This window comes from Phascolarctos cinereus, unplaced genomic scaffold (assembly GCF_003287225.1).
Source record: "Phascolarctos cinereus isolate Bilbo 61053 unplaced genomic scaffold, phaCin_HiC Scaffold_2;HRSCAF=192, whole genome shotgun sequence".
Lineage (NCBI taxonomy): Eukaryota > Metazoa > Chordata > Mammalia > Diprotodontia > Phascolarctidae > Phascolarctos > Phascolarctos cinereus.
The window spans coordinates 54584860-54611812 of record NW_027555625.1 but is presented as its reverse complement, the minus strand read 5'-3'; the positions used below and the strand labels follow the sequence as shown (position 1 = coordinate 54611812).

The following is a 26953-nucleotide window of genomic DNA, read 5'->3' as shown; positions in this document are numbered from 1 at the left end:
CCCACACCCACTAGAGGCCAGACTACAAAAGAGAGTACACTTCTATATGCCAGAAAGAAGAAAAACAAATTCTGGTACAGGATATTTGCAAAGGATACAGAGCCAAAGTCTGCCAGCAAATCACCTGCAAAGAGAAAGGAACAGAATATGCCCTCTTCCCATAAAAGAGAGTCAGCTAGACTGAGATTCTCTTAAACATAATTAAGCTAAATATTTATAGAAGCAATGAGACTCCACGGAGAGTGACATCATCTGGCTCATCCTTGGCTCCACTCACAAACCGCCACGTGACCCCGGCCAGGACAGCTGACTCGGTTTCCCCATTTGTAAAATCTGAACATGTTCACGTCCTGATGTTTGCTGAGTATACTTATGGAACATTTGAGGTAATCAAATCTGGTCTCCAATTATTCAGGGACTTTTGTCCATCTCCAGATCATCTGGATACCAGGAATCAAGGCAGCAGAAAGGAAAATATTTCAAACTCAAGGGTTATAACATATTAAAGTTGGATGGTAGTTGAAAAGGGGACCACTTCAACATCCTCATTTTAGATTATGATACTTAAGGCTGCACCAAATAAAACTGTGTCTCCCAAGGTCCACATTTAATGGTATTTTCTATTAACAGTGCTCAGCCTCTCACTCAAACCAGTCAATTTCAAAAAGGGTTTTGGGGTCAGTAAAGGCTAAAATCTGAGACAACTTTTTTTTTAATCTGTGGCTCAATTTTTCACCTTGAATATGCTTTATTTGTAGGTTGGTTATCAGCCTATCATAAAGCAAGCTGCCAGGCCACCGTCCGCCACTCAGTTGTGAGGTGGTTGGGGAATGCAAATTAATTTCAATGCTAGCTCACACAAAATTAGTGGAATCCTTTCTTCTGTCATGCCAATATAAAATATCAGAAAGCCAAAACAAAATGATTCTGAGATCATTTATCTCTACTACTGTAATAGATAAATAAAAGATTATTAATTTAAGAAAGGTAAAACTGAGGGTCCTGGAGACAGGAGTCAAACCTTCCCCCCAAAAGGAGGCAGGTACACAAGTTTGGAACACTGTACATATTGTAAAATTTTATTCAAGGTATGGATTTTTTTCCTTTTTTTTTAAAATTTTTGTGATAAAGGACAACTCTTTGAGAAGGACAAAGGAAAGTACAGGAGGGAATTTAGGTAACATAAAAAAAAAAATCAACACTTTTTTTAAAAAGAGGTAACTGAGTATGTCTCCCAGGTCAAGTACCATTCTTTACTTGATTCATCAGGCTCAGCATTCTGAACACATTTTTATTGTGATGCCATATAGCTCCCAAATCACAAAGTACACAACAAGGTGTTTAAAATTCATTTATTGAAAACTGAAAAGGGAAAAAAATCAAACATCTCCCCACGTAACAACAGTCTAATGTAAAAAGTACAGAAGCTCAATGAATCCAGAAATTCCCCCCCACACACACACACACACACACACACACACACACACACACACACACACACACACACAAATTCCTCATCATGGAGGACATGGAGAAATCCATGGCCAAATGAATGCTGCTCTGGCCAGAGGGAACCTCCTTGTAAAACAAGCCCTGACCTTGCTACGAAGTAGACTGGTTACAGGGTTTTAAATGATGCTGGACAATGCCTTCAGTTTCAGGATTTTTTACAAATTAAGGACTTTAAGGAAAGACCAACGAGCTATTTCTTCCTCCTTCCCTCCCAAGCATACTTCACTTCCTTCACTGTACCAAGTCTTTAATGGAGGACACCTGTCAAATAACCCAATTTTAACAACTTTACCTTCACTATGTCAACAAAGAAACCAAATTCATAAACCTTGACTTCTGGTGGCCCTCCTTATAAACTGGTGTTCAGTTCTGAGAGTCAGAAGTACCAGTTAGTTCTTAAAAGTGCGAATTCCTATGTGCCCAAAAGATTCTCTTAAAAATATCTCAGCTTTTTTTCTCCCTTGGTGGCTGAAAATGCTGTACATTTATAATTATTTTGTAAAAATTTAAGACAAATTATACCTACTACGTAATAATTTAGAATGAAACTCACATCATTCACAGTGGCATTCAAACCTACATCATCTATTACCTTTTTCTAACATATCTTTGAACATACAATCATGAGTTACTTGCCTCAGAAAGACAAATAAGTTGGCTGTATTAAGGGTGCCGTCAGTACTCAGGGAGGGTTCTTAACTTGGGGTCTGTGAATAGATTTCAGGGAGCCCATGAACTTGGAAGGGAAAAAAAATTACATCTTTATCTTCACTAATCTCTCAAGTGCAATTTAGCATTTCCTCTAATTATGGGTATAAGTAATAAAATATTATTCTGAGCAGAAGTCCATAGGCTTGGCCACATTGTCAAAAGGGTCCATGACACCAAAAGACTTAAGAACCCCCGAATTAATTAGAGAACTAGGTGGAAGAGAAGGGAAGAGAGAGACAGCACCTTATCTCCTCACCCAGGAAAGGGATATGATGACATTCTGCTGAGAAATTTTTAAAGCTGGGACACTGTTAGGGGACACACCACTAGAAATGGTTTTGATAATTTCATAAGTCAAGTGGGTCAACAATTTCTTCAGCAGTTTGCATCTTAATACTTCTACTACCATACCAGACAGCTAGTTCAGCTATGCATGACAAGAGGACAAATGAACTCAAGATAATCCAAAAGCCTAACTCTGGCTAGTTCCCAAGACACTCCCCTACCACGTCAACATAGACACGTCCCCCAACGAGAAGCAGGGCTAAGTTTCCTAACTACTAACAAGGAGAAAAGTGGCCAAACAATGAAGCACAGAAGGGCAGATGAATCACAGAGACATCTGGGCCATGCATGAAACAAGAGCTAACATTTTTATAGCACTTTAAGGCTTACAAAGCACTCTACACATATTACCTCATTTGATCCTGACAATGAAAACTGACTCCCAACAATCATGACTTTGCACAAATGTCCTGGTACCAAGACAGACCTTTCCTGGTGGACTCCAACAACTCTCCCACTATGGGAAAGAAAACGCCTAGACACATAACCCTCTACTCATAATCAAACAGGCCCTTTTCCCAAGCTCTCAAAGAATTGTATAAGATGAAGCAGGGCTATTTCTGGACCAGGTGCAAACCATTCTAGAACACTGCTCAACCCTCCTCTCCTAACTTGCCAACTAGATTTATCACAATTTAAGGCAACATTTCAAAGTCTGAGTAAGGGGAAGGAACAGGGAAAAGAAAGGTTGATATACTCAGCTGAGCTTCTAGTAGACTGGAAAGCAGGCACGGAAGATGAGCACAAAGTTCAATGGAGAGGTGGGAAGACTGCTACCAAACCGTCCCCCCTTAAATTAGCCTTGGTACAAATGCTAACCATGTTTCCATTCCAAGTAAGGACCCAACAGGTCAAGTCGTGATATCCTCGAAAGCCGCTGTCATGTAACCTACATGCTAATTCAACATTTCCATTCACGTCCCATAGGCAGAAAAATCAGTAATGGCTGGTCAGGATGGATCACATCACCTCTCAAACCCAGGAGAAAAACCGAAAATGGACTGTGTTCAAGTATCAAGAGATTTACAGTAAATCCATCCCACTCTAATCTACCACTATGCTGCAAAAGGGGCAGAGTTTGCACATAAAAGTAATCACTGATGCAAAAGGGGGTTGAAGAAGCCAAGAAGCTCTTCAGATGGAACCGCTAACTTGCCCAAAAACCAAACACTGAAGCCACACCACGTGATTCCATGGAGGATCTCAACCTAACCGTAAATAGAACTGCATGCTGCAGACAGTGCTGTGTCCTAGTTTTTCCACAGGAAAATTGAAAATCCTGTCAACTGTTTGATCACCAATGTTTTGGCTTTTGTTGGCAATGTGGATCAAATTCTCACCTCAGTAAAAAGAAAAGCTAACCACAAATTTCAAGATTAGTGTAATTAAACCACTGTGCCACAATGGACCTGCTGGTATGAATTTCTCTCTCCTCCTCACTAGGAAACTTACAGGCATAATACTTTCCACGTGTAATTTTTTTTTTTTTTGCAATTTCCCATTTACGTTGATCTAGCCTGTAATCAAAGAATGGCAGAACATAATAATCAAAAGCTTCTGGGGCAGCTAGGTGGCGCAATGGATAGAGCACCAGCCTTGAAGTCAGGAGGCCCTGAGTTCAAATCCGGTCTCAGACCAAACCCTTGACACTTACTAGCTGTGTGACCCTGGGCAAGTCACTTAACCTCAACTGTCTTTTGAAAAAAAAGAACAGCTTCTGAGAAACCAAAGCCCCCTCAACAGTTAGTGCAGATCAGCCCCTACGGAGAAGTACTAGCTTGGAAGGTGGTGGCCCACCTGAGCCTTCCTGCAGCACACACCTACCCTCCATGACTACAGCATTCCCTACGGCCCAACACAAGCTATTCCTCAGCCAAAGCAGAGACTCACAGTCCAAGGATGGACTGTTACTAAGCTATTTTAATCAATGATCATGGGACTCCCTTATTGACACAAACCAAAAAGGCAGAGAACAGAACGTACATTACAAAGGGTTTGTGTTGATGCTGTCGCCCTGAATAGAAAAGGGACAAGGGTGTACTGACAGCATACTGCAGTAATGACTCTGAGGGAGTCAGCAATCTATTAGGTGAGGTATAAGTGTCTTATACCTTTTTCAGTGAATTTATTTAAACAAGGCTGAAAGAAACCCAAAAGGTACACACAACTAGCGCCTTCAACAACCCTTAGCTTTTTACTTTCTCCAGAATCACTGCCCAAAGCGTCAGGGTGAGAGAGATGTTAAGGCATTTCTTACAGTCGGTTTTGTCAAGCAAAGAACAAACATATCTGGTACAAAATACTTCATTTCTGCTTCAGGCTTTGCCTCTCTGCTTTACTAGGAGAAGAATCCTGGGCAGAAAAGTCCTTTCGGATTCTGTGATTAGAGAAACAGGCTTCTAAACTCCTGGGGGCAAAGTAACCAGTGGCTCTTAGTTCTTAGGCACCTCAGCACGTCCTCTATCAAGTGACCACCAGTGCTCTCTCCGGGAGCAAAGAAGGGCTCTTCAAAATAGCTTTTCAGTACACGACTCTCAGAGTTTTATGAGAATCTAAGACAAATAAAGGATGAGCTGATTCAGGGTGGTGCCCAGGACACTAAATCTGGGACAGTTTTGTTTCAGATTGAAAAACGCCAGTCAGGAGCCGTCACCACATGAACGGAAACATGGAGGTGTTTCATGGGAAATCTAAGGCAAGGGTCTAGTCCCTCCTCAGCAAGGACACCGGCAAACCACCACCCCTTCCACCAAGGCCAACCGCCAAATGGAAGAAACTGGCCAAAAGGATCCGAGAGGACTGGTAACAACCACCTGTGCCACACACAGAAAAGAAGGGAAAAAATGAGCACTCTCTGCAAGAGTCTTATCAACGCAGGAAAAAGCCCCGCTTGGCTATCTCAAGGCAAAATAAAAGGCTGAAGATCATTCTAGAAAGCAAAGGTAAACCCTGGGATTTAGTCATGGTTCTTAATAAAACAGTAAAAATAATGGCAATATTAAAATAGGATCCTGAAAATGGACAAATATTTACTCTATCATGAGATATGCCATCCACAACCAAATGTCCATGATGGTGAAGAATGCTCAGGTGAGAAACAGTACTCACGGCAGGTAATTCATAAAGTATTCAGTATGTCTTGGGGCAAGGTTTCTCAAACCTTAAGACTTAATTCTTATACAAACAAAAGGCCTTTGAGGAGGATGCATTTTGATTGCTAAACAACTTTAGTGGAAACTAGCACCAATCTAAATAGGTTACAATTTTAAGTGATTGTGACAGTGGTTGTCTTAAGATGCAAATCCCTAGGTACATCCCTTACACCTTGTACTCAGAGAATTATCCGGCCTAAAGTCTCATACCTAGCTAGTATCAAAACACAGGGGTATAAAGCATGGCATACACAAAAATGAATGTAATGTTAGCTCTTCACAGATAGCGACATGGAAGTGAACTGTGAAGATGGTCGTCTGAACTAGGGCACGGATGATACAGAACACGAGGCGAGCTTTGTGGGGAACAGGAAGAGGGGGAGCAGACTCTATTTCTTCTTCTAACTCTACTTTGTACTGGTACGTGGTTGCTCCTCCAAGAATCTCAGAGCACTCTGACATTCAAGCGGCAAGTATCATCAGCTTCGTTTTACAAATGGAGACGCTCAGGCTGGAGGTTAAGTGCTTTGTCCAAAGTCTAAATGAGGCAGCAGAAGAACAGGGAAGGAAGCCCAGGCTTCCAAACTCCAAAGCTGGCATTCTGGCCACTGGACTTTACTGCCTCCTGATAGGTTCTACTTACTAGAAATGGACACACCCAAGCTGAATAATTCATATTCTTGTCTTCCAAAGAAATCCAGCTCCAGACAGCCTGCTCCATCCCCTCAGCTCTACCAGTCATCAGCTTTGTTGTTTGTTCCAAGGCAGAACGGCCATCAGGGCATCCGTTTTCTGATCCATTCTCTACCGACTACAACAAGACTCATCACCGTGTACGTCAAAGAGATTTCTGACATGACAGTGCAAACTTCCCTGTTTTCCCTGGAAAGCTGCCAGAAGCCAAAGCCAGGCTCACCCCCCCTCAATCTAACAGCTCCTCTCAGTCTTGTTCTGATTTAGCTTTGTACTGTATGTTTAAGTGGCAACATGCTCAATGTTCTTCTCCAAAGATTACTGGCAAATATACAGGTCTATATTACACACTACACAGAAAGGACTTCAAGGAAGGGTGCGTGAGTGTACACTTCTTTGACAATAAAGTGTGCATTTTGGTAAAAAGGCCTTATTTCAAAAGTGCATGCTGCTTCGAGTCATAGACACCAATGTCTGCAAGTCTTATCTCATCCCCCCAGAAGCCAAAGGAGCTGAGACATTCCCTTCCAGCAAGCCTCTCTCTTTGAGGAGGAGGAGACCATCAAGTTGTCAACGACTGAATGTTCTTGAGCATCTCATCAAAAGCCTCTGGGGAAGGGGGCTCGGCATTCTGGAAAGTGGCCTTGATCCTGCTGTACAGGCTGAAGGATTTCAGTTCCAGCCAGATGAACCCAAAGCGATCCTCGTCAAACAAGATGAAGATGCCTGGAGTCCTCTCCGGACTGGTGAAGCCATGGCCTGCTATCAGGCCTGTGCCATAGAAACTAAGGGGAGAGAAAAGGAAGAGCCGGTGAGGGAAAAAATAAAAGGTGACAAAGGAAAGAGACAAATGAGAAAAGTCTTTTAAAGGCACACAAACAATTTTCTGGGAGAGGGAAGAAAATATCTGAATTTTAGTCAAACTCAAACTGCCTTTAGGTAAACCTGTTTTTTTAAAAATCTGAGAAACACCATGATGACCATGCCAAAAGGGAGCTGTGTTTTCCACATGAGGGAAGTCTGAAGGACTGTGGCCTCTAACAACAGGCATCACATCAATACAACAAGCCACTCTCATGTAAAAAGGACCCAGCTCACAGCAAAGAGAAAATATGTTAGGTGACAATGATCTTTTCTAGTAATGAGGTCACTTACATGCATATTAATGTTTTAGTCTTTTTTTCTCACCTTTGTCTTTGCTAAACCTAATTACTACTGATATAATAGTAATATATTAGAACCTAAGCATTAACCAACAGCAAGTACATAGAGAATGTTTACAATAAATCAAGAGTTTTTCAAGCTCCAACGACAGACGTACCAGGAACTGGGTTAAGCAGGGGAATGTAGATGCAAAGAATGCAACAACCTCTGTTCTCATAGAGCTTGCATTCTAACAGAAGAAAAGAAAATGTCTACACATAATGACTAGGTAGAGTACAACAACGGGTGCCACGTTCCTGTTCCATCTGTGAACACTCCCAGGAAGACAGGGCTCACCTGGGTCTCATGCCAAGTTTTCAGTAGCTCTGCTTGGGCTTCCACTGCCTTTTGCTCTTTTGAGGCGGCATCACTCATAATCTTTTCCCATTCTCCCCCATGGTGTTTTACAAATCAATTTCCAAACCAGCGTTGTCCTTGGCTGCCATGGATCTACGCTTGGCAAGGAGAGGAAGTGTTTGTGCTCTAAAGAGGCTTCTGAGATCATCTGTCCTTCTTGTTGGGGTAATTGCCTTACAGAAACTTAAGCTTTTGCTAGAAATGGTGACAAACAAGGCAAATAGCTTTGCCTTTTTCCATTTCCAGTATTTTTTTTTTCAGTATCAAACAACTCATATGAATAGTTCAGGCTGAAGCTACTGTAACTTTTCAGTGTTGTCTTCTCTTTATCCTTCGAATTGGATGCGGATTTTGATCTTTACTTAATAGTCTGACTGCACAGAGAAAGTTGATTCTGATAACTCTCAGGGATTAATAATACTCCATTCATTTTGTATCTGTTAAGATAATTCACTTTATGTTTGGTTTTGTGATTTAAAAATTTATTTACTAAGTGTATATACTATGTGAACATAAAGAAGGTAATGAAGTACTAACCCCTCAAAGGTTTAAAAAAAAAGCAACTAAAACCAATCTATTGCATCAACGGCCTGCACTGTGGGGACTCGTCATGACCAGCATGCAGAAATACTGACTGAAGGCAGTGGCCATGGTCAAGCCACAGTGAAGAAGAAGAAGGTAAGCTCTCAACTACGGAACATGAAGGAATGTTCGCCTGTGCTAGAGAACAAGCTGAAAGGCCTGGCTAGGCCACGAGTCCATCCTGGGGACACAGGGAGAGGCAATCATCTCAAATCTTTTCACAGCACTACGTAAGTCTGGTGCCAATACAAAGAAGAGACACAAATCAACCCTCGCTGGTGGTCCTTCTGTGCTAACACTCTCTCATGTACCAAAGATGGGCACAAAGAGAAGTGAGAAACAGGAGGATGGGAAGAAACCAGGGACTAACTCCTAGAAATCTGTTAGCAGATCCCACAGGTCACATGCTAAGGTACTCTGTTCTGCATTGTTGAGAGGAGAGGGTGCAGCAGGGAATTCCTATGTCCAGGTGCTCTCCCAAGTACCCCCAAGTCCTGCTGTGAGGCCTCCAGAGCACAGACCTACCTGGAGAACAAGGCAGCCAACTTGACCCCAGCTCCCGGCTCTCCCCACAGTGGAGACCTAAAACTCACCCATCACCATGCAGTGGACAGGTCAGAACTTTACCACACCTACCAATTCACAACTAAGAAGGCAAAGCCTGGCCCACTCTCATCCCCAGATGGGTCCCCTATTTCTTACCACATCCGACATGTTCGAGGATAGTCTTCGTTTCTGGAGATCACGCCCGCAGGTAACACAAAAGGCTGCCCAGCCTCAGATGGAGCTGGCTCAGGGGCTGCTCGTGGCACACCTCCCACAGCCTCCACACTCTTCTCAGTCCCACCTCCTCCTTCTGCGCCCCGAGCGGGAGCGGGCACAGGCTGCTCTGGTTTCTGATAAGCGGGGCCCGGTGGACATTCTCTGGCACTCGGGCGGGCACGGCCCTGCCCTTCTTCCTGCCCTTCCTGCTGCTGCTGCTGCTCCTGACGGACTTGCTCTCGTACCTCCAGGATTATACGAGAGAGCTCATTAAAGTTACGTAGGTTCTCAACATCAGGCAGCTGGATTCGGTGCATGAGGTCAATTTCCACAGTTTGCTGGCCAGCAGGAATATTGGGATCTCCCTAAAAGAAGAGCCAAGGAATCAGAAGAACGTTTTCCAGGTTTTTCTGAAATCCGCCTACTTATCATTTCTTATGGAACAATAGGATTCCATCACATTCATATACCACAACTTGTTCAGCCATTCCCCAACTGACGGACATCCCCTCCATTTCCAATGGTTGGCCACCTGGAAAGACTTACATGAACTGATGCTGAGCGAAGTGAGCAGAACCAGGAGAACACTGCACACAGGTTCTAATTCTTCTTTACAACATGACCAATGTGAAAATATGTTTAATATGAATGTATATGTAGAGTCTACATCAGATTGCACACTATCTTGGGGAGTAGGGAAGGGAGCTATGGGGAGAAAATTTAGAACTCAAAATCTTATGAAAGTGAATGCTGTTAAGTAAAAATTAATTAATTATTCATTCATTCATTCATTCATTCATTAGAATAAATAAATGAATGAATGTTTCAGAGGGTTCATCTGTAAATCCACCTAGCCCTGAAGATTTTTTCTTAGGGAGTTCATTAATGGCTTCTTCCATTTCTTTTTCTGAAATGCGGTTAAGTATTTTATTTCCTCTTATGTATTTTTGTAAATATTCACCTATTTCCCACAGATTGTCAGATTTATTGGCAAACAGTTGGGCAAAATAGTTCCTAATTATTGTTTTAATTTCTCCTTCATTAGTAGTGAATTCACCCTTTTGATTTTTGATACTGGTAATTTGGTTTTCTTTTTTTAATCAAATTAACCAAAGGTTTGTCCATTTTATTTGTTTTTCATAAAACTAGCTCTTAGTTTTATTTATTAGTTCAAGAGTTTTCTTAATTTCAATTTTATTAATCTCTCCTTTGATTTTCAGAATTTCTAATTTGGTATTTAATTGCGGGTTTTTAATTTGTTCTTTTTCTAGATTTTTTAGTTGCATGCTCAATTCATTGATCTCCTCTTTCTCTACTTTATTCATGTAAGCATTTAGAGATATAAAATCTCCCCTAAGAACTGCTTTGCCCACATCCCTATAAGTTTTGGTATATTCTCTCATTATCGTTCTTTTTGATGAAAATTATTGATCTTTCTGATTTGTTGTTTGACTACTCATGCTTCAGGATTAGATTATTAATTTTCAGTCTATCTTTCCATGGCCCTTTGTTGCACATAATTTTTATTGCATCATGATCTGAAAAGGATGCATTTAATATTTCTGCCTTTCTGCACTGGATTGTGAAGTTTTTATGCCCTAATACATGGTCAATTTTTGTGTAGGTGCCATGTACCACCTAGAAAAAGGTATGTTCCTTTCTATTCTCATTCAGTTTTCTCCAGAGGTCTACCATATCTCACTTTTCTAAAATTCTAGCCACCTCTTTAATTTCTTTCTTGTTTACTTTATGGTTAAAGCTATCTAACTTTGAGAGGGGGAGGTTGAAGTCCCCCACTAGTATAGTTTTGCTGTCTATTTCTTCCTGTAACTCACTTAACTTCTTCTCTAAGAATCTGGATGCTATACCACTCGGTGCATATGTGTTTTGTACTGATATTACTTCATCATTACTAATATTACTACATTAGCAAAATGTAGTTTTTTTCTTTATCTCTTTTAATTAGATCTATTTTTACTTTTGTTTTGTCTGAGATCAGGACTGCTACCCTGCTTTTTTTTACTTCAGCTGAAGGATAACATATTCAGCTCCATCCTTTTACCTTTACTCTGTGTGTATCTGTCTGCTTCAAATATGTTTCTTGTGAACAATATATTATAGGATTATACTTTTTAATCCACTGTGCTATCTATTTCTGTTTTATGGAAGAGTTCATCCCATTCACATACACAGTTATGATTACTAATTGTGTCTTTCTCTCCATCTTATTTCCCCCTAGTTTATACTTTTCTCTCTTTCACCCTTTCCCTCCTCACCAGTGTTTTGCTTCTGACCACCACCTCCCTCAATCTGCCCTCCCTTCTATCACCCCTCCCTCCTTTTCTTTCCCCTTTCCCCTACTACTTCACTCCCTTCTGCTCTCCCCTCTATCCATCCCCCTCCCTTTTCTTTCCCCTCCTATTTCCCTATAGGGTAAGATAGATTTCAACACTCAACTGAGTGTGTTATTTCCTCTTTGAGACAAATCTGATGGGAGCGCAGGTTCAAACAATACTTGCTTCCCTTTCTGTCTACTGTAATAGGTCTTTTGCGCCTCTTCATGTGATGTAATTTACCCTATTCTGTCTCCCTCTTTCCTCTTCTCCCGGTACAGCCTTTTTTTAACCCCTTAATTTTTTTAATATCATCATATCAAAGTCAACTTATACCCACATCCTCTATGTATACCTCTTCTATATGTCATAATAAAGATACAGTTCTCAAGAGTTCTAAGTGTCATCTTCCCATGTAGGGATATAAACAGTTTAACCTTATTTACTGAACAGGTTTTTTTTTTCCTCTTTCCTGTTTACCTTTTTATGCTTCTCTTGAGTCTTGTACTTGAATGTCAAATTTTCTGTTCAGCTCTGGACTTTTCACCAGAAATCACTGAAAGGCCCCTATGTCACTGAATATCCATCTTTTGCCCCAAAAGATTATGCTCAATTTTGCTGAGTAGCTGATTCTTGATTGTAATCCAAGCTCCTTTACCTTCTGGAATATCATATTCCAAGCCCTCCAGTCCTTTAATGTAGAAGTTGATAAGTCCTGTGTAATCCTGACTGTGGCTCCACAATATTTCAATTGTTTCTTTCTGGCTACTTGCAGTATTTTCTCCTTAACTTGATAATTCTGCAATTTGACTACAATATTCCTTAGAGTTTTCATTTTGGGAACTCTTTCAGGAGGTGGATTCTTTCAATGACTATTTTACCCTCTGGTTCTAGGATATCAGGGCAGTATTCCTCGATGATTTCTTGAAAGATCCTGTCCAGGTACTTTTGTTTTTTTGATCATGGCTTTCAGATAGACCAATAATTCTTAAATTATCTCTCCTGGATCTATTTTCCAGGTCAGTTGTTTTTCCAATGAGGTATTTTACATTTTCTTCTATTTTTCTCTTTCTTTTGATTTTGCTGGACTCTTTCTTGATGTCTCATAGAGTCATTAGTTTCTACTTGCCCAATTCCAATTTTTAAGGCATTATTTTCTTCAGTTAGCTTTTGTACCTCATTTTCCATTTAGCTAATTCTATTCTTTAAGGAATTTTTTTTTCCATTTGGCCGACTATTTTTTAAGGAATTGTTTACTTCAATCAACTTCTGTCCTTCCTTTTCCAAACTGTTGATTATCTGTTGCATATCTCTCATTTCTTTTCCCAATTTTCCTTCTACCTCTCTTATTTGACTTTTAAAATCCTTTTTGAGCTCTTTCAAGAAGGCTTTTTGGGCTTGAGACCAATTCATTTTCCCCTTTGAAGTTCTGCAGGTAGGTATACTGATGATGTTGTACTGTTCTGAGTTTGTGTTTTGATCTTCCCTGTCACCATAGTAATTTTCTATGGTTCAAGGTTCTTTTTTGCTTCTTGCTCATTTTTTTTGGCCTATTTTGTGGCTTTTAAAACTGAGCTCTCCTCCTAGGGCACAGGGGGCACTGTTCCAAGCTTCTTGTGCTGGGGGCCAAGGCCTTGGTCACTGGCTTTGTGCACTGAGTCCTCAGGTACTGGCGGCTCACTCACTGCACTGGGGTGGCCCGGCCTAGTTGCACCTTTCGTTGCCTGGTTTCCAGGATTGGCAACTTGCCTTCTGTGCTAGAACTGGAGGCTTCACAGCTGGCCTGCTGAGCCAGGACTGAGGGGCCTCAGGTGCTGACCTGTGCTGGGGCTAAAAGCCTCCCCCCTGGCTTACCTGGACACTTTCTGCACTGGACTGTGCTTCCCTTTTACCCAAGTGAGACAGACCTTTCCTGAAGTCCTCCAAAGTTATACTAAGCTGGAAAATTGTTTCACTCCATCTTTTTGTAGGTTCTGTTGCTCTAGAATTCATTGAGAGGCTTGATTTAATGTTGCCTGGGGAGACCTCAGGCAATTTCCTGGATTCTCTGAGCCATCTTGGCTCCACCACCCCAGGGAGGAAAAATCTTGTAGAACCAACACAAACCCCACACTGTCCACCCCTTTGCTCCTATGTCACTTATGTCACTTGTATCAGTATTATGTAGTGCCATCTTTGTTCAAAGGTTTGTAGTCAAAATCAGTATAAATGTGGAGATGTGTACACTCTAGCTAAGTCAGAACTGACTTGCAATTATGCAACTAGTTTATGTTAATCCATGAAAAAACAATGTTGGGGGGAGGGGGTATATGTGCAAAGTTCTGAAGATATCTGAAACTTTTAAAGGACATCAGGATTCCAAAGAAGAGAATGTGAACCTGGGCTAAACTAAACAGCTGGGCTAATTAGTCTGCTAGAAAAGTATCTCTTGCAAGGACAGAAAAATTGGCAGGGTCGGGGTTAGGCTTCTGGGGAAGGAGCGGGGGAGGGGGGAGTACGCTACCCAAACAAAGTGGGATTTAAGGAGGGAATTATTTCTACAAATAATTCATTGGACAAAGGCTAAGATGTGGGGGTCAGACAAAGGCAAGGAAAACAGTCCCAACCTGAAATCCCTGGAAGCAAATCTGAGGCCAGATACTCACCCACCCTAACCCTTAAAAACCCTACCAGCTCTCCATGAAACTGAGGGGCTCAGAGAACAAGCAGTCACTCTTTGTTCCAAGGCTGAAATGGGGTGAAACTAGCTAGAAATAACTGTGACCTCACAGGTGGAGACAGAAGGGAAGCAATCAGAGGAATTAAAATGCTTGAGATGCCTAGAAAGGATTATTTATGTGGGACTTGACTGGGTTAAATACTGGACTGAGCCAAACTCGGTCACACTGGAGAAACATCTTTGCTCTGCACACACTCTCCTGTGGTAGGTAGCTTAAAGTGGTGAAAGCAGGACACCGCCAAGTAGAAAACTCAATCCATCTTTTGCCTGACAACTGCCTGGGCCTGGAGGGAATAGCTCCTTCTCTACAAAAATGCTTTAGTGACATTACTCATCTGAACAGGGTCCAGCAGGCCTACTGGTCCTTGACACCTCCTGAAAAACAGAGCCAACCATCAATAGGCTGGCTCCCCTTGGGATATGTGGCTGAGCCAGTCTGACTTCATCAAATTCCAGAATACAAGAGTTAGATAGGACCTTGTTGGCAGTTCCAAGGTCAGCTTTTAAAGGTCTAACCATGAACCAACAAATTTATAGCTAGAAGGGGCCTAAAAGATCATCTTTCACAACTTATTTTACAACCACTACATGACATAATAGTCCAAACAGGGTTTATAACATGTGAGCTTCTAGGACGTCATCAGCAAGGACAAGATTTGGAAAACATCTTGCCAAAGGGGACAAGAATAAGACAACAGAATTCACAGCTCCAGTAGAGAGAACAATATTCCATGTCTGTGCACAAAGTCAAGCAATTCATCCAAGGCCACCTCTTTAAAGCTGAGATCACCTATGCCAATCCTCCCAGGCAAGGGAACAGACGAATGACCCGCCAGCCACGATCCTGCTGGAGTTTAGATTCCCAAATATAACAACACACTTTGTTAAAAAGCACTAACAGCAGCAGCTGCTCTTTACACAGCACATTATATTAGTACGCTATCTCACTTAAGCCTCACCAGTGCTCTGTGCAGTAGGGACTATCTCATTTGACAGATGAGGAAACTGAGAAGCAGAAAGGCTAAGAGACTTGCCCTGGAGTCGTGCAGTGGCAGAAGTGTGACCTGAACCCAGGACTCTCCTGATTCAGCATCCCAATGATTTCACTTGTAACCAAAAGCTGGGGCACTCAGGCAAGCTAACTGCTAGCGTTCGATAAGCAGAGACTCTCAGGCTTGCTCACCCCTCCTTAAGGTCACTTGTCCAGAGATCTACTCTTACTAGATGCTGCACCCCTGGTAATGGAGGCTGGTGAGTGCACAGAACATCAGCACGTACAGATGAAGACACTCAATCCTGCAGAGCTGAGCACACCTGCCCCCAGGTCACACAGAAAGGGAGAAGCAGAGCCAGGATTCAAATCCAAGTCCTAGAGCAGTGATGGATCTGAGTTCAAATACAGGTCTCCTTACTACAGTCAAGGTCCTGCTTCAGCAAGTCACCCCACCCCCCGGCCTTGCTTTTTTCAAGTGTAAAATTTAAGAGGAGGACTCAATGATTTCCAAGGTCTTTCTCCAATCCTGATGGATCTTTCCACCACCTTGCTCAATTCCCACTGTTCCCTGACCTGATCACACCAAGAAAAGGTAACTGCTGGAAATCACTCTGAAGTCCAAGGAGCCAGCCAGCAGCACAGGCAAGGAGACAATGGCGACAGCCTTACCGTTATCTTCGTTCCTTTGGCACACTTCCCATGGAAGCTCAGCATGACAATCTCCAAGCCGTGACTCCCATAAGTTCCCTTGAAGAGGCCCGGCTTGATGAGATCATCAGGTCTTCTAGGAGGGAGGTAGATCCGCCTGTACGTCAGACAATTGCTGCAGAAGACAGCAACCAAAGGAACAAAAATCAGCAGAGCAGTGACAACCTGCAAGGCTTCTGAATTCTCGGGAGACACTATCACCTATCTCCTCTTCTCTAAGCTTCTTGGGATATCATGGTTTGTTTGGCCACCAAACTGCTAAGACATCTGCTCCCAGAAGATAAACTTCTCCCCTCGCACAGTTCATCAGTCTCATCATCAATCCTCATCTGAAAAACCCTCCCCAGCACACAGAAAAATGCATCTTCCATTTACAGGAGAATCCTTTAAGAATCAGTAAGGCCATTTTGTTATTGTGCTGCAAACATCCCAGGTCTAATTCTAAGAACTCCTGGCTTCTGCTATCCTCGAATAAAAACCACACATGACACAACAGTCTGAACTGGGTTTAGAACATGTGAGCATGTAGGACATCCTCAGCAAGGACAAGACGTGAAAAACAACTTGGGCAAAGGGGATAAGAATAAGACATGGGGGCAGCTAGGTGGCGCAGTGGATAGAGCTCCGGCCTTAGAGTCAAGAGGACCTGAGTTCATATCCGGCCTCAGACACAAGACATTTACTAGCTGTGTGACTCTGGGCAAGTCACTTAACCCCGACTGCCTCACCAAAAAGAAAAAAAAAGACAAAAGAATTCACAGCTCAAGTTTAGAAAACAGTACTTCATGTCTATGCACAAATACAAGTCCACATAGCAAGAATCTGAGATCTCACTGATGTGGTCTCACAATCAATCTGTGACTCAAGAGATGAGGCTTGGAGAGCTGCCTGAGACTCATGCGGGTGAAGGGGCTTGCCTATATCACAAAGCTAGTAAATATCACAATGAGGGATTTGAATCCAGGTCCTCCTGATTCCAAGCCCAATACCCCATCCACAATGCCATGTTTGCCTTCCCAAACAAAGGATATCTAAACAACACTTCCATATGCATTTATTTATATATATATATATATATATATATATATATATATACACGTACACACACACACACACATACATATATATATGTAATACAGAAAGTGAAAGACTTAAGAAGTCTGACTGATGCAATGACCAATGACAATCCAGAGAACTGAGAAAGCATGCCATCTACCTCCTAACAAAAAGGTAGGTGATGGAACTCAAGGTACACATTTGAGATAAATATTTTTTGGACACAGCTGATGTGGAACTTCATTTTGCTTAACTATCCATATTTGTTAAAAGGGTTTTGTTTTTCTTTTTCTTTTTCCCTATCAAGAGAGAGAGGAAATATATGTTAATTGAAAAAACTGAATTTTTTAAATGTATATACATATATATAAATGCATATATACATATGTTAATATTAAGAAATAAAGAGAAAATACAGAGAAAGAGGGAAAAAGAAAAATGCAGAGAGAGAGAGAGAAACTTCATTAAATTCTAACTTTGATGTAAGGGGAGAGACAGAGACAGAGACAGATTCCACTAAAGCCTAACTCCAATGTACAAACTCTGAGGGTCCTACCAAACCAGCAAAGTATCTAGTACAAACTTGGTGAAAGAACGGTTGTCTGCCATTTGAGGACTAGTGTCGCTAAGTACAGAAGAGAGGCTCATGATTGTCATAGCTACAAGTAAACAAGCTGACAGCTCCAGTAATTCTCAAAGACCCCCCTACCAAGCAAGAGAAAGACTGATGTGCATGAACTGTGGTAAGAACGTACACACACTGACTAGATTATAGACCACTAAAGTACTGCAGTATGCATATAAACACAGGCATCTTGTATGTGCATTTGGGTGTCTTTTGCATAGACAAAAATCCAAACAGTCAAAGTCCTCTCAAACAAGCAAGCCATTTGTGGAACTGCACTGGACAGCTTCATCAGTTTCAGAGAAAGCAGGATGCAACCAGGACTTCTTTGCATGTAATGCTGATACTTACTCATATTGACTGGTATAAATGAACTTCATCAAGATAAGCTCTTGCATGTGTTCATGGAAAATGTCTTCCAAGGTCCGTCCCCATTCTTCTCTCAGCCACGTTCGGAATTCCTGCCAAAATAATAAAATTTATAAAACTCTCCACAAAAAAACTGGCATGAACAACATCTCTAAATGACCAACTCCTAGCTGTTCAGTAATGAGCTACGTACTAGTGCATTTCTACTGTGTACTGGGATATAACATTTAACTCTTAAAAACTACACAAACTAGCATGGTTTATACAAAATTCTTAGCTACTAATTTGGCAAAGCATTTTTCAGCATTATTTAGGATTAATACTAACATTCAGCAGATTCAGATCTTATTTCCAAATTATGACAACTTGTCAACTGCTTCGGAGTATTACACGAATCAGCTGCCCATTGTGACAGAAGTGCTTTGAAAGAAAAGTATTATAGAGGCCAAAGAAACATTAACATGAATGTGAAAGTGAAAATGTAAGTGTGCTTATAACACACAAACATTTTACTGTAAATGTTGTGAATAATACCAAAGACAAGGCCTTGGGTAGAGTCAGAACTTGGGTTTCTATGAACACAAAGAACACATCAATACCGACCAATCCAAACAAACCAAGAAAAAGATTCTCTGAAGTATATTTGCTCCAACAATAGCTTATCAGAGCACTGGACCTGGGGATGAAGGGGGATGGGATGAAAAAATCATTAAGAAACGACCAACTTTTAAACAGAAGCCATAGCTCCGCACTCTGAGTAAAATCAAGAAACGATCCCAGAACCTCTATAAAACTTCACACTGCCTGTGAAGTAAATACATGGCCTACAGGCTGGGTGGTGATTTATGACAAACAGCAACATGAGGTGGTTTTTAACAGTAAAGGGGTTGGGGTAGCATGCTATTCCCCCTTCCTCATGGTCAGCTGTTCTCTACCCTAAGCCCACTGGTATTAGATGTCCATGGGCCTCAAGTGGTTTAAAAATAATTTTGGCATGCCACGTGGGAAACATTACTACTACTTATAGCTGGTACTCAATAAATACGTACTGATAGCTTGATGAAGCCACAAGCTCATTTAATAAAGTTTACTTATCCCTACTCGTCTCACACCACTAATAACAGGCATCCCAAGCATAAAGATTCATAATGGATGAAAAATCTAGCTGGATGACTAATATAGAAAATATGTTTTACATGGCTTCCATGTATAATGGGTATCATCATATTGCTTGCCTTCTCAATAGGTAGGGAAAGGACTAGAGGGGGAAAATTTGGAACTCAAATTTTTTTTTAAAGAACTGTTAAAAATAAAGAACTAAAAAATTTCTTCTAAGAACCAGTTGGGTACCAAATTCACTCATTTTACTTCTATAATGAATGACCAATTATGTAAATTTATAAGCTGACAAATTATATATGAGTTTAAATAGGACTATAAAAGGTATCATTTAACTGACAAAAAAAGTTAAAATATAATTGATATTTTAACGACACCCACTCTTCCTGAGGACCCTAGAAATATATTCTTAAAAAACTCAACCCTAAAATAAGACTCCTTGAAAACTTTTTATACAGCTGTTGAGAGGAATAATTACTGACCCTTCCACTAGAATCAGTTGGTTTGCCAAAAGCATCTACAAAGGACAGCACTACTGGAAACAAGGCTCAGAAAAAGAAAAAAGGGGGAGCTATTTTAATGTGTCCTGAACCCCTTTCAACCCTAAGATAGACCACCACATACTGACTAGAGCAGACACAAGCAGTGAGCAGCAAATGAAGATGCTTCTACTTGCCGTCAACCCACCCATGCTGGCAACCTAGGAGACAGCTCCCCACACAGCATGCGGAACCTCCCATCTGACCAAGACCAAAGCCCAGCACAGCAACAGTTTCAGCTTCTCTGGGGGGAAGGCAGGACAGTCACTTTGGGGCACCTGCTCCCACAAGTCATCACCTCAACTGACCAGGTGATCAGGAGCACAAAACACTTTAAAATGTTAAGAGTGGGCACGCTCTGCTTGTCTTTAATTCCTACTGTAACAGACTCTAAACAGGGGAATCAATGGAAGACAGGTTGCTGAGGATGAGGACAGCTGCCAACTCCCCTTAGAGGCATTTATAATAAACACAAACCACCATTTTAACACCATTTTTAAAAGCCGGCCTCTTAGATATTTTAAATCCATGCACTGCCTGGGTCCCCACAACTCAAACTGATGACAAAATGAGGGACAGTTTGGTGTAGTAGAAACAGTGCTAGACCTGGACTCAGGAGGGCCTGGAGTCACGTCCTCCTCTGCCACTGACTAGCTATGTGGCCGTGGGCAAGTCACATAACCTCTCTGAGCCTCAGTTTCCTCATTTGTAAAATAGGGATAATAATGCTTATGTGGTACTGACCTCAATGGGGTTGTTTTGAGGATTAAATGGGGTAACTCACATAAAACACACATTCACACACATCAGCTACTATTAACAATAAAATACGGCACAAAACAGTGTCTTGAAGCCAAATCAGTTCTTTGTAACAGCTTTGTAGTTTACACTGCAGACAGAAGCACTGACTCATTTCAGAAGCCCTAAGGTTCTGTCTGACATGCAAGCTTCTGTACCACCTGATGTACGAGAAGACGGAGGTTCCAAATAAAATAATGTGTCTAACTGTCTCTGAAAGTCCTAATCCAAAAGGAGGAGCCTCACAACATAATGCAGCAAAATTAGCATCTCAAAATTTTTTCTTAAATAACATCACTTCCCCAGCTATGAAATTTAGAATAACTACAAAATGTTGAGAAATCAGACTCAGGAACTTTTTAAACAAGCCAACATATTATCTGAACTAAAAAATATCTTTTGATCAAATTAAATACTTTCACTTTTCAGAGGTTTTTTTAATTTTTCACCTCTCTACAGCTACTTCCAGTCACTTAACAAAAGGGATATAAATGTTAGAGCTTAGTTCATTCATTCTAGGGGAGAAAATCTACACATATGAACACATTCACATCCACAACTTCTAAAAATGCATTAAAATAAAGCTCTGTGCTAAGTATTCTGCTAGTAATGTCTCTACACTCTCCTTCTCTAAGATACAGTAAACAATGAGTAATGTATCTGTTAAGCTGTTCTCAGCTATTTCCACCCACCTGCATCCCAAAGACAGACTTACCTCTTGTCTCCCACCAGACATCCTATGGTGGTCTGTCTGGTTGCACTTGGTAGAAAACTCATCCTTCTTTACAATCTAGTGATTCATAGGAGGAGAAAAAAAGAACTGACAACAAGAAGTATTATGTGAGCAATCTGGCAGAAGGGACTCAAGCACACAACATGAAACAGGAAATCAGTGACACTCCAAGACAGGCCCCCTGGTTTATTCAATTAACCAAACAATCCTATCTTGAAGGCAATTTTGGCAATCGGTAAGTGTGAAAGGTTAAAATGGCAGAAGCACATCATCACACCCTGAAATAACAGTTCCCTTCTCAGAGGCTAGGGCACAGGTGACACTGAAGGAGGAAACATAGGCATTCTGCCCTCACAGAGCTTCTGAGTTAAGCCAAAAGTGGCTATTTGCTATTTAGGTAAATAACCCACTTCTTCTCTCAGGGATGGTCCTGATCATTTGCCAAAATCTAATGTCAAGGGTAGAGTGGTTTACTGTAATGCAGGTTCTCCTACAACAGGAAAGATCCATGGGTGGGAAAACTACCATATGATAACCCAGAGTTCACTCTGAATGGATAATCAATAGTTTCCTTTGAATTATTCTTTCAAGAGTTACATGAAGTCAAAAGAGATTAAATAATTCATAAGAGGGACAGTTTAAAAGACTGTCTTCCTTTCTCCATGGCATAATTACCGGCACAATATACGAGCATAAGCCAAGAACATGAACTCCTAACTCACATGGCATGTGACTGAGCACACGCTCCTAGTTTACATAAACACAGAAGTTTGCACTATGCTTACCTGAATATGACCATTATGAGGCCCTTTGTGACCATACATACACTCAACAGTTGCAGACTTTCTTTCCATTAAATGAATCCTAAATAGAGGTTTAAATCTCATGGGGTCATCAACATGGGGGTCATGGGGAGGCAGATACATCCAACCAATGATAAATAAACCATCTACCTGTACCAAAAGAGAAGAGGCTATGAGAAAGAGTTAAAAATCCCCCAATGACTGATCTCAAATGTTCCCACAACGCTAACCTAGGCTCTTCCAACATGCTGGTGGTTTCCCCACTACCTCCTCCGAGTACAATAGTTTTGAAGACTGCTTTTCCAGTTACCAACAGCTTGGGATCAAGTAGATGGCAATTCTCAGTGACAGAAGGCACCTTCTAATAAAGATTTCAATTACAAGACATTCTATGAATCAGCGTTTGATTGGTCAAAATCTTCTCTGTGAGGACGTGCGGCTTTTAGTTCCAGAGACAGAGGCTGGGAAAATGACACTCTTCAGTTTCTAACTCTTAGGATCACAGGTTTGGATCTGGAAGAGATCTTACAGTACATCTAAGCCCATCCATACATTTCAGTCCTATCAAACAAAGGCCAAAGGAAGTTAAGTGACCTGACTAAATTCACACAGGTAGAATGTTGCAGAGTTTGACTCCCAATCCAGAGTTGTGTGAACTGCATTATGCTACAGGAAGCTCACTGTCTGGGACAAGATAACTGGGGCAGTTATCCTTTCATAAGGAATCATCTATTTCCTTCTACTTATTCACTGCTTTTAGAAGATACATTTTCTCCTTACTCTACTATTCACTGCCAATAAGAAAAACAATCCTTCCCCTTGCTCAAATGAAAGGTGAAAAAAATCTACCGTCCTCATCTCAAAAGTAAAACACTCAAAAAGTAAGCCATATTTTTTTCTCTAATAACATTAGATATAAGCCCCTCCCAAAATGAATTCTTAATTAGTGCTTCTTCTTCCAAGTTGCAAAGGACATTTATCCCTCAGCAGAACTCAAGACAAAGGAACAAAATACTGAACTGGAACAACAAAGATTAGTCAAAACTGTACAAGGTGGTTCATTTAAGGCTACACAACTCCTACTAAGCCAGGGGCCCATCCATATCTGTCTCACTGGCTAGATCTACTTTTTAAAGTGAGTAGAAAAAAGTCAAAAGAGGATCCAATTTATTCAAAAAGAATGTGAAAATCTAAATTTAAAATACTGGAGAGGGGGATGACACAGGTTTATTTCAATATGTATCTTAATCTTCCCTTCCCCCCAAATTACCTTGTCTACAGTAGATCAAGATTGAACTTGTTGTGAGTGGACAGGTAGCTAGAAGCTCAATGGTAAAATGGGCCTGTGAGTTTCAGTGGGGCACTTAAACAATTACTGCATAAAAGAGGAGTGGCAAAGAGCCAGCTCCCCACCTTGGCTTACAGAACGTTAACACTGGCTTTGTACAAGAGGGTGGGCTGAAAAGCAAAAACAAAACTCCTCACGCAGCACCCAACTACATTCCCACAGTTTTATCATAACTGCAGTACACCTTGCAATGAAATCCCACAAGTAATTAAAGGTGTTCTGGAGCTGACACGCACCTGGGGATCCTTGGGAGCAATGCTGCCTTAGGGTTTCAAGTTAGAATCAGAGGGGATAAAGGGCAATTTCAGCCACACCCCCTCCTTCACTTCCTAGCCTAGGGGACAACAAGGGAGATCCTCGCCAACTGAGGGAAGTTCATAACAGGAGTGCACAGGCTTCGGGCTTAGACCCAGGGGTAACAAGAACTCTCAAGGAATGCACTACATCTCTAGGGCCAGACCACAATTCAAAGAAACTCTTCCAGATCAGGAGGTGTCAGAGGAAGCCTCAGGGTCAGGGGCTCATGCCTTGGGTGGTCCCAGTAAACCTCCAAGACTACTTAAAGGGGTTAGGATCTCAGAAGCAGAATTTGGCTTATTGTGATGTAAGTCACTGATGTCAAACTCAAATAAAAACTAATCCCTCTACTGCAAGTTTCTTTGGAAAACAACAAATTAATATTAACTATGTTGTCTTGTATCTTTATTTATTTTGTTAAACATTTCCCAATGACATTTTAGTCTTGGATGTGGGCCAGGAATTTCACATCGCTGATGTAAGGTACTACCCCTTTAATACACAGATGGCAGAAAACACCATATCATACATAGCCCTCAGAGTAACAAATTACCACTATACTACTCAAGATCTCCATTGCTTACTCAGTCATACTAATGCCTAAAATCAATCTACTTACTCCTATTAAAATCCAAGAGTAACTGTCTTTCCTTTGGACCAGAGCTATAAACTTAATAAATCTGTATACTCCTAGAGCAAAGCAAGAATGAATTTAATAAGAGATCAGATAAACCCTATTTCTAAATGCCAATTTCAATTCTTCCAATTTGCCCAAAGTGGCCTGGAGGGAAGTAAGTCAATTTCAGCTGCTTTGCTTCCCTGGTTTTAATGTCACCTCTTGCTGATAGGATAGTAGCCTCCTCTGCGTACTACTCTATTAAATTTAACGTACAGATAAATATACCATGTAATGCTTATATACTTTTAGAAGCACACACGATGTGTACCTGCTCCCCAAAGGCAGGAATCCCAGGGCTCTGGGAGGCTCAGGAGCAGCTGTTCTGTGGAGGCCCCATGGTACCCGCTCTGGGATTCTGCTCTGATGCTTTCTGTCATCACTAGTCAAAACCTAGCCCTAAAGGTGAAGATACATGACAATACCACGTCCCACAGGGATACCAGTATCTGGAGACATACATAGTCAGTTCACTTTGACTCAGACACAGTAAATGGCTGCTGTGTGCAGGGCCTGGTCCCAGGGGCCAGGGTGGCAGGTCGGAGCTGCTCAGGAAAGATCCAAGCCTTGGCCAAGGCCAGCTGGAGACTCTGCTATCTTTCAAACTGAGGCACAAACATATGAAAAAAAATCACCCTACCGCGAATTATTCTCTAGGAGAGGGCCATATTGGTGAATCTTTGCCTGTCACTCACTAGCTACAAGAAAGCAAATATAAACCAGGCTAGATGGAAATGTTTCTCTGACAGTCAACTTCTGTTAATCAGAAAGTCTATTAATAGTAAGATTAAAAAAGCTACTTCTAGTCGCACTTTGATTGATAAGATAATAAAATCTGACTTTGTGAAAAAATACTTATCTAGAATTTCTTGATAATATTCCAAATTTCACATAAGAATAAATGTTGGCATATACTCAAGTTAAAAAAAAATCAATGAATGTTAGTGGGGCCTGGGAGATATATTTATTGGAGATATATTTATATAAAAATATAAGGAACTTAAAAATGAGAACTTCAATGTGAGGCCTTTATGGTATTTCCCCAAAATGTATCAGTGCAGGTATGACCCTAAGCAGAGATCATTCCAACAGCTCTGAACTTCACGTACAAGACAACCACTAAAGACTCTCTGAAGGCGAAAGGCTGGTAGGTTTCATAAGCAAGCCTCTTTTTTTGATTCTTTGTATGCAGAAAGGCTCATGTTAACTAGTGTTTGTTACATAATTAATAACAAGGGGGGGGGATTTTTTGTTGTTTATTTTTACATAAATAAAGCTTCTCTGAGTACTTACCACAACATTCAACAGCCCTCCATATGGCCCAATGTCTGGCTGCCACAATCCCAAAATATGTCTATATCGGTGAAGCACTGGGGAAACAGAGAAATATCAAGGGTACATCTCAAACTGAATACACTAAACTGAATTAAAGAGGCCGACAAAGCAGAAGAGTAAGGGGTGAAGAGGGGAAACATGAGGTCACCACATGGAGCTTTGGGAGGGAAAGTCTATTATGAAAACAGAGCAAGCAGCAAATCTTGTCTACAACTGTTTGGAGAATGAATAATCAAAGATATTTCCAATTACTACAAGTGCTTAACAAATCTTTGAATGACAGAAAGTTATAAGCTTAGTCTGGAGGAGAGGGAGTCCTTTTTAAACAAACATCCCAGAAAGTTCATTCAAACAGCAAGTATTTACTGAGCACCTACTGTTTTCAAGAGATGGTCCCACATGCCATGGGGGTTTTATGCAAGACAGTGTCTTAACTCTACCAAGGAGAGGTGTGACCTGTACAAAACAATAACCCTAGCAGGCAGAGTGGATTAGAAATTACACTGGTTCTGGAAAGGACAGGCTGCACGCCCACCCAACCAGATGGGACTGCACAGGAGAAGCAGTATTCAGGCTGGATCTGGAAGGAGCTAGATGGGCAAAATACCTCAAGAGGGACAATTCCAAGAGGTCCAGAGGCAGGTAAGCCTGGAATAAGTCAAGGTGAGAAAGTCAGGGGGGTGGAAGCACCTGAAGGGGAGAACAGCTAAGCTTGCAGAGGCCCTGAAGGACCAGGCGGCGGTGCCTGGACTTCACTGGTGACTAATGCGAAGGTAGGGGAGGTTCTACATCCCCATGTGCTATGGCAGCTGTATGCGATGGGCTTAGGGCCACAGGAACAGACGGCAGACCAGTGCACTTGTGTAAGCATGAGGTAACTGTGGTAGGTACTGAAAGGTAGGTAACAGGAAGACAGACAAGGACCAACAGAAGAGACATTTCGGAAAGATGAATCAACTTGGTGACTGATTGTCAATATGGGGATAAAAGAAGAAGAGGCAGTAATCGATAATTACTGAAAACATACACATTCAGGTAGTACTGTTTCTTCAAAACTCATCCTGGTAGACTCTATCCTTATTCCAACAATGCTGTTGGGCACTGCCTTTGGAACCAGTCCAGAAGCCCCACCAGAAAACTGTCTCATTAGCTTATAGTCACACCTCTTTCGGGAGCAAATGAAG

The 26953-nt window shown here is 41.4% G+C and overlaps 1 protein-coding gene across 5 annotated transcripts in view; it reads right to left on the bottom strand.

The window, feature by feature from the left end:
- Positions 1-1337: 1337 nt before the first annotated feature.
- The window catches only part of FBXO31 (F-box protein 31), a 63224-nt gene continuing 37608 nt past the window's right edge, over positions 1338-26953 (bottom strand). For all 5 annotated transcript variants that reach the window (XM_020989210.2, XM_020989211.2, XM_020989212.2 and 2 more), the window contains 7 exons: positions 25728-25804; positions 22096-22263; positions 21293-21367; positions 18104-18213; positions 16033-16186; positions 9258-9682; positions 1338-7198 (listed from right to left, as the gene is read on the bottom strand). In XM_020989210.2, the coding sequence (XP_020844869.1) occupies positions 6976-7198; positions 9258-9682; positions 16033-16186; positions 18104-18213; positions 21293-21367; positions 22096-22263; positions 25728-25804 (1232 nt within the window). In that variant the 3' untranslated portion in view covers positions 1338-6975. The remainder of the gene's footprint in view (positions 7199-9257; positions 9683-16032; positions 16187-18103; positions 18214-21292; positions 21368-22095; positions 22264-25727; positions 25805-26953) is intronic.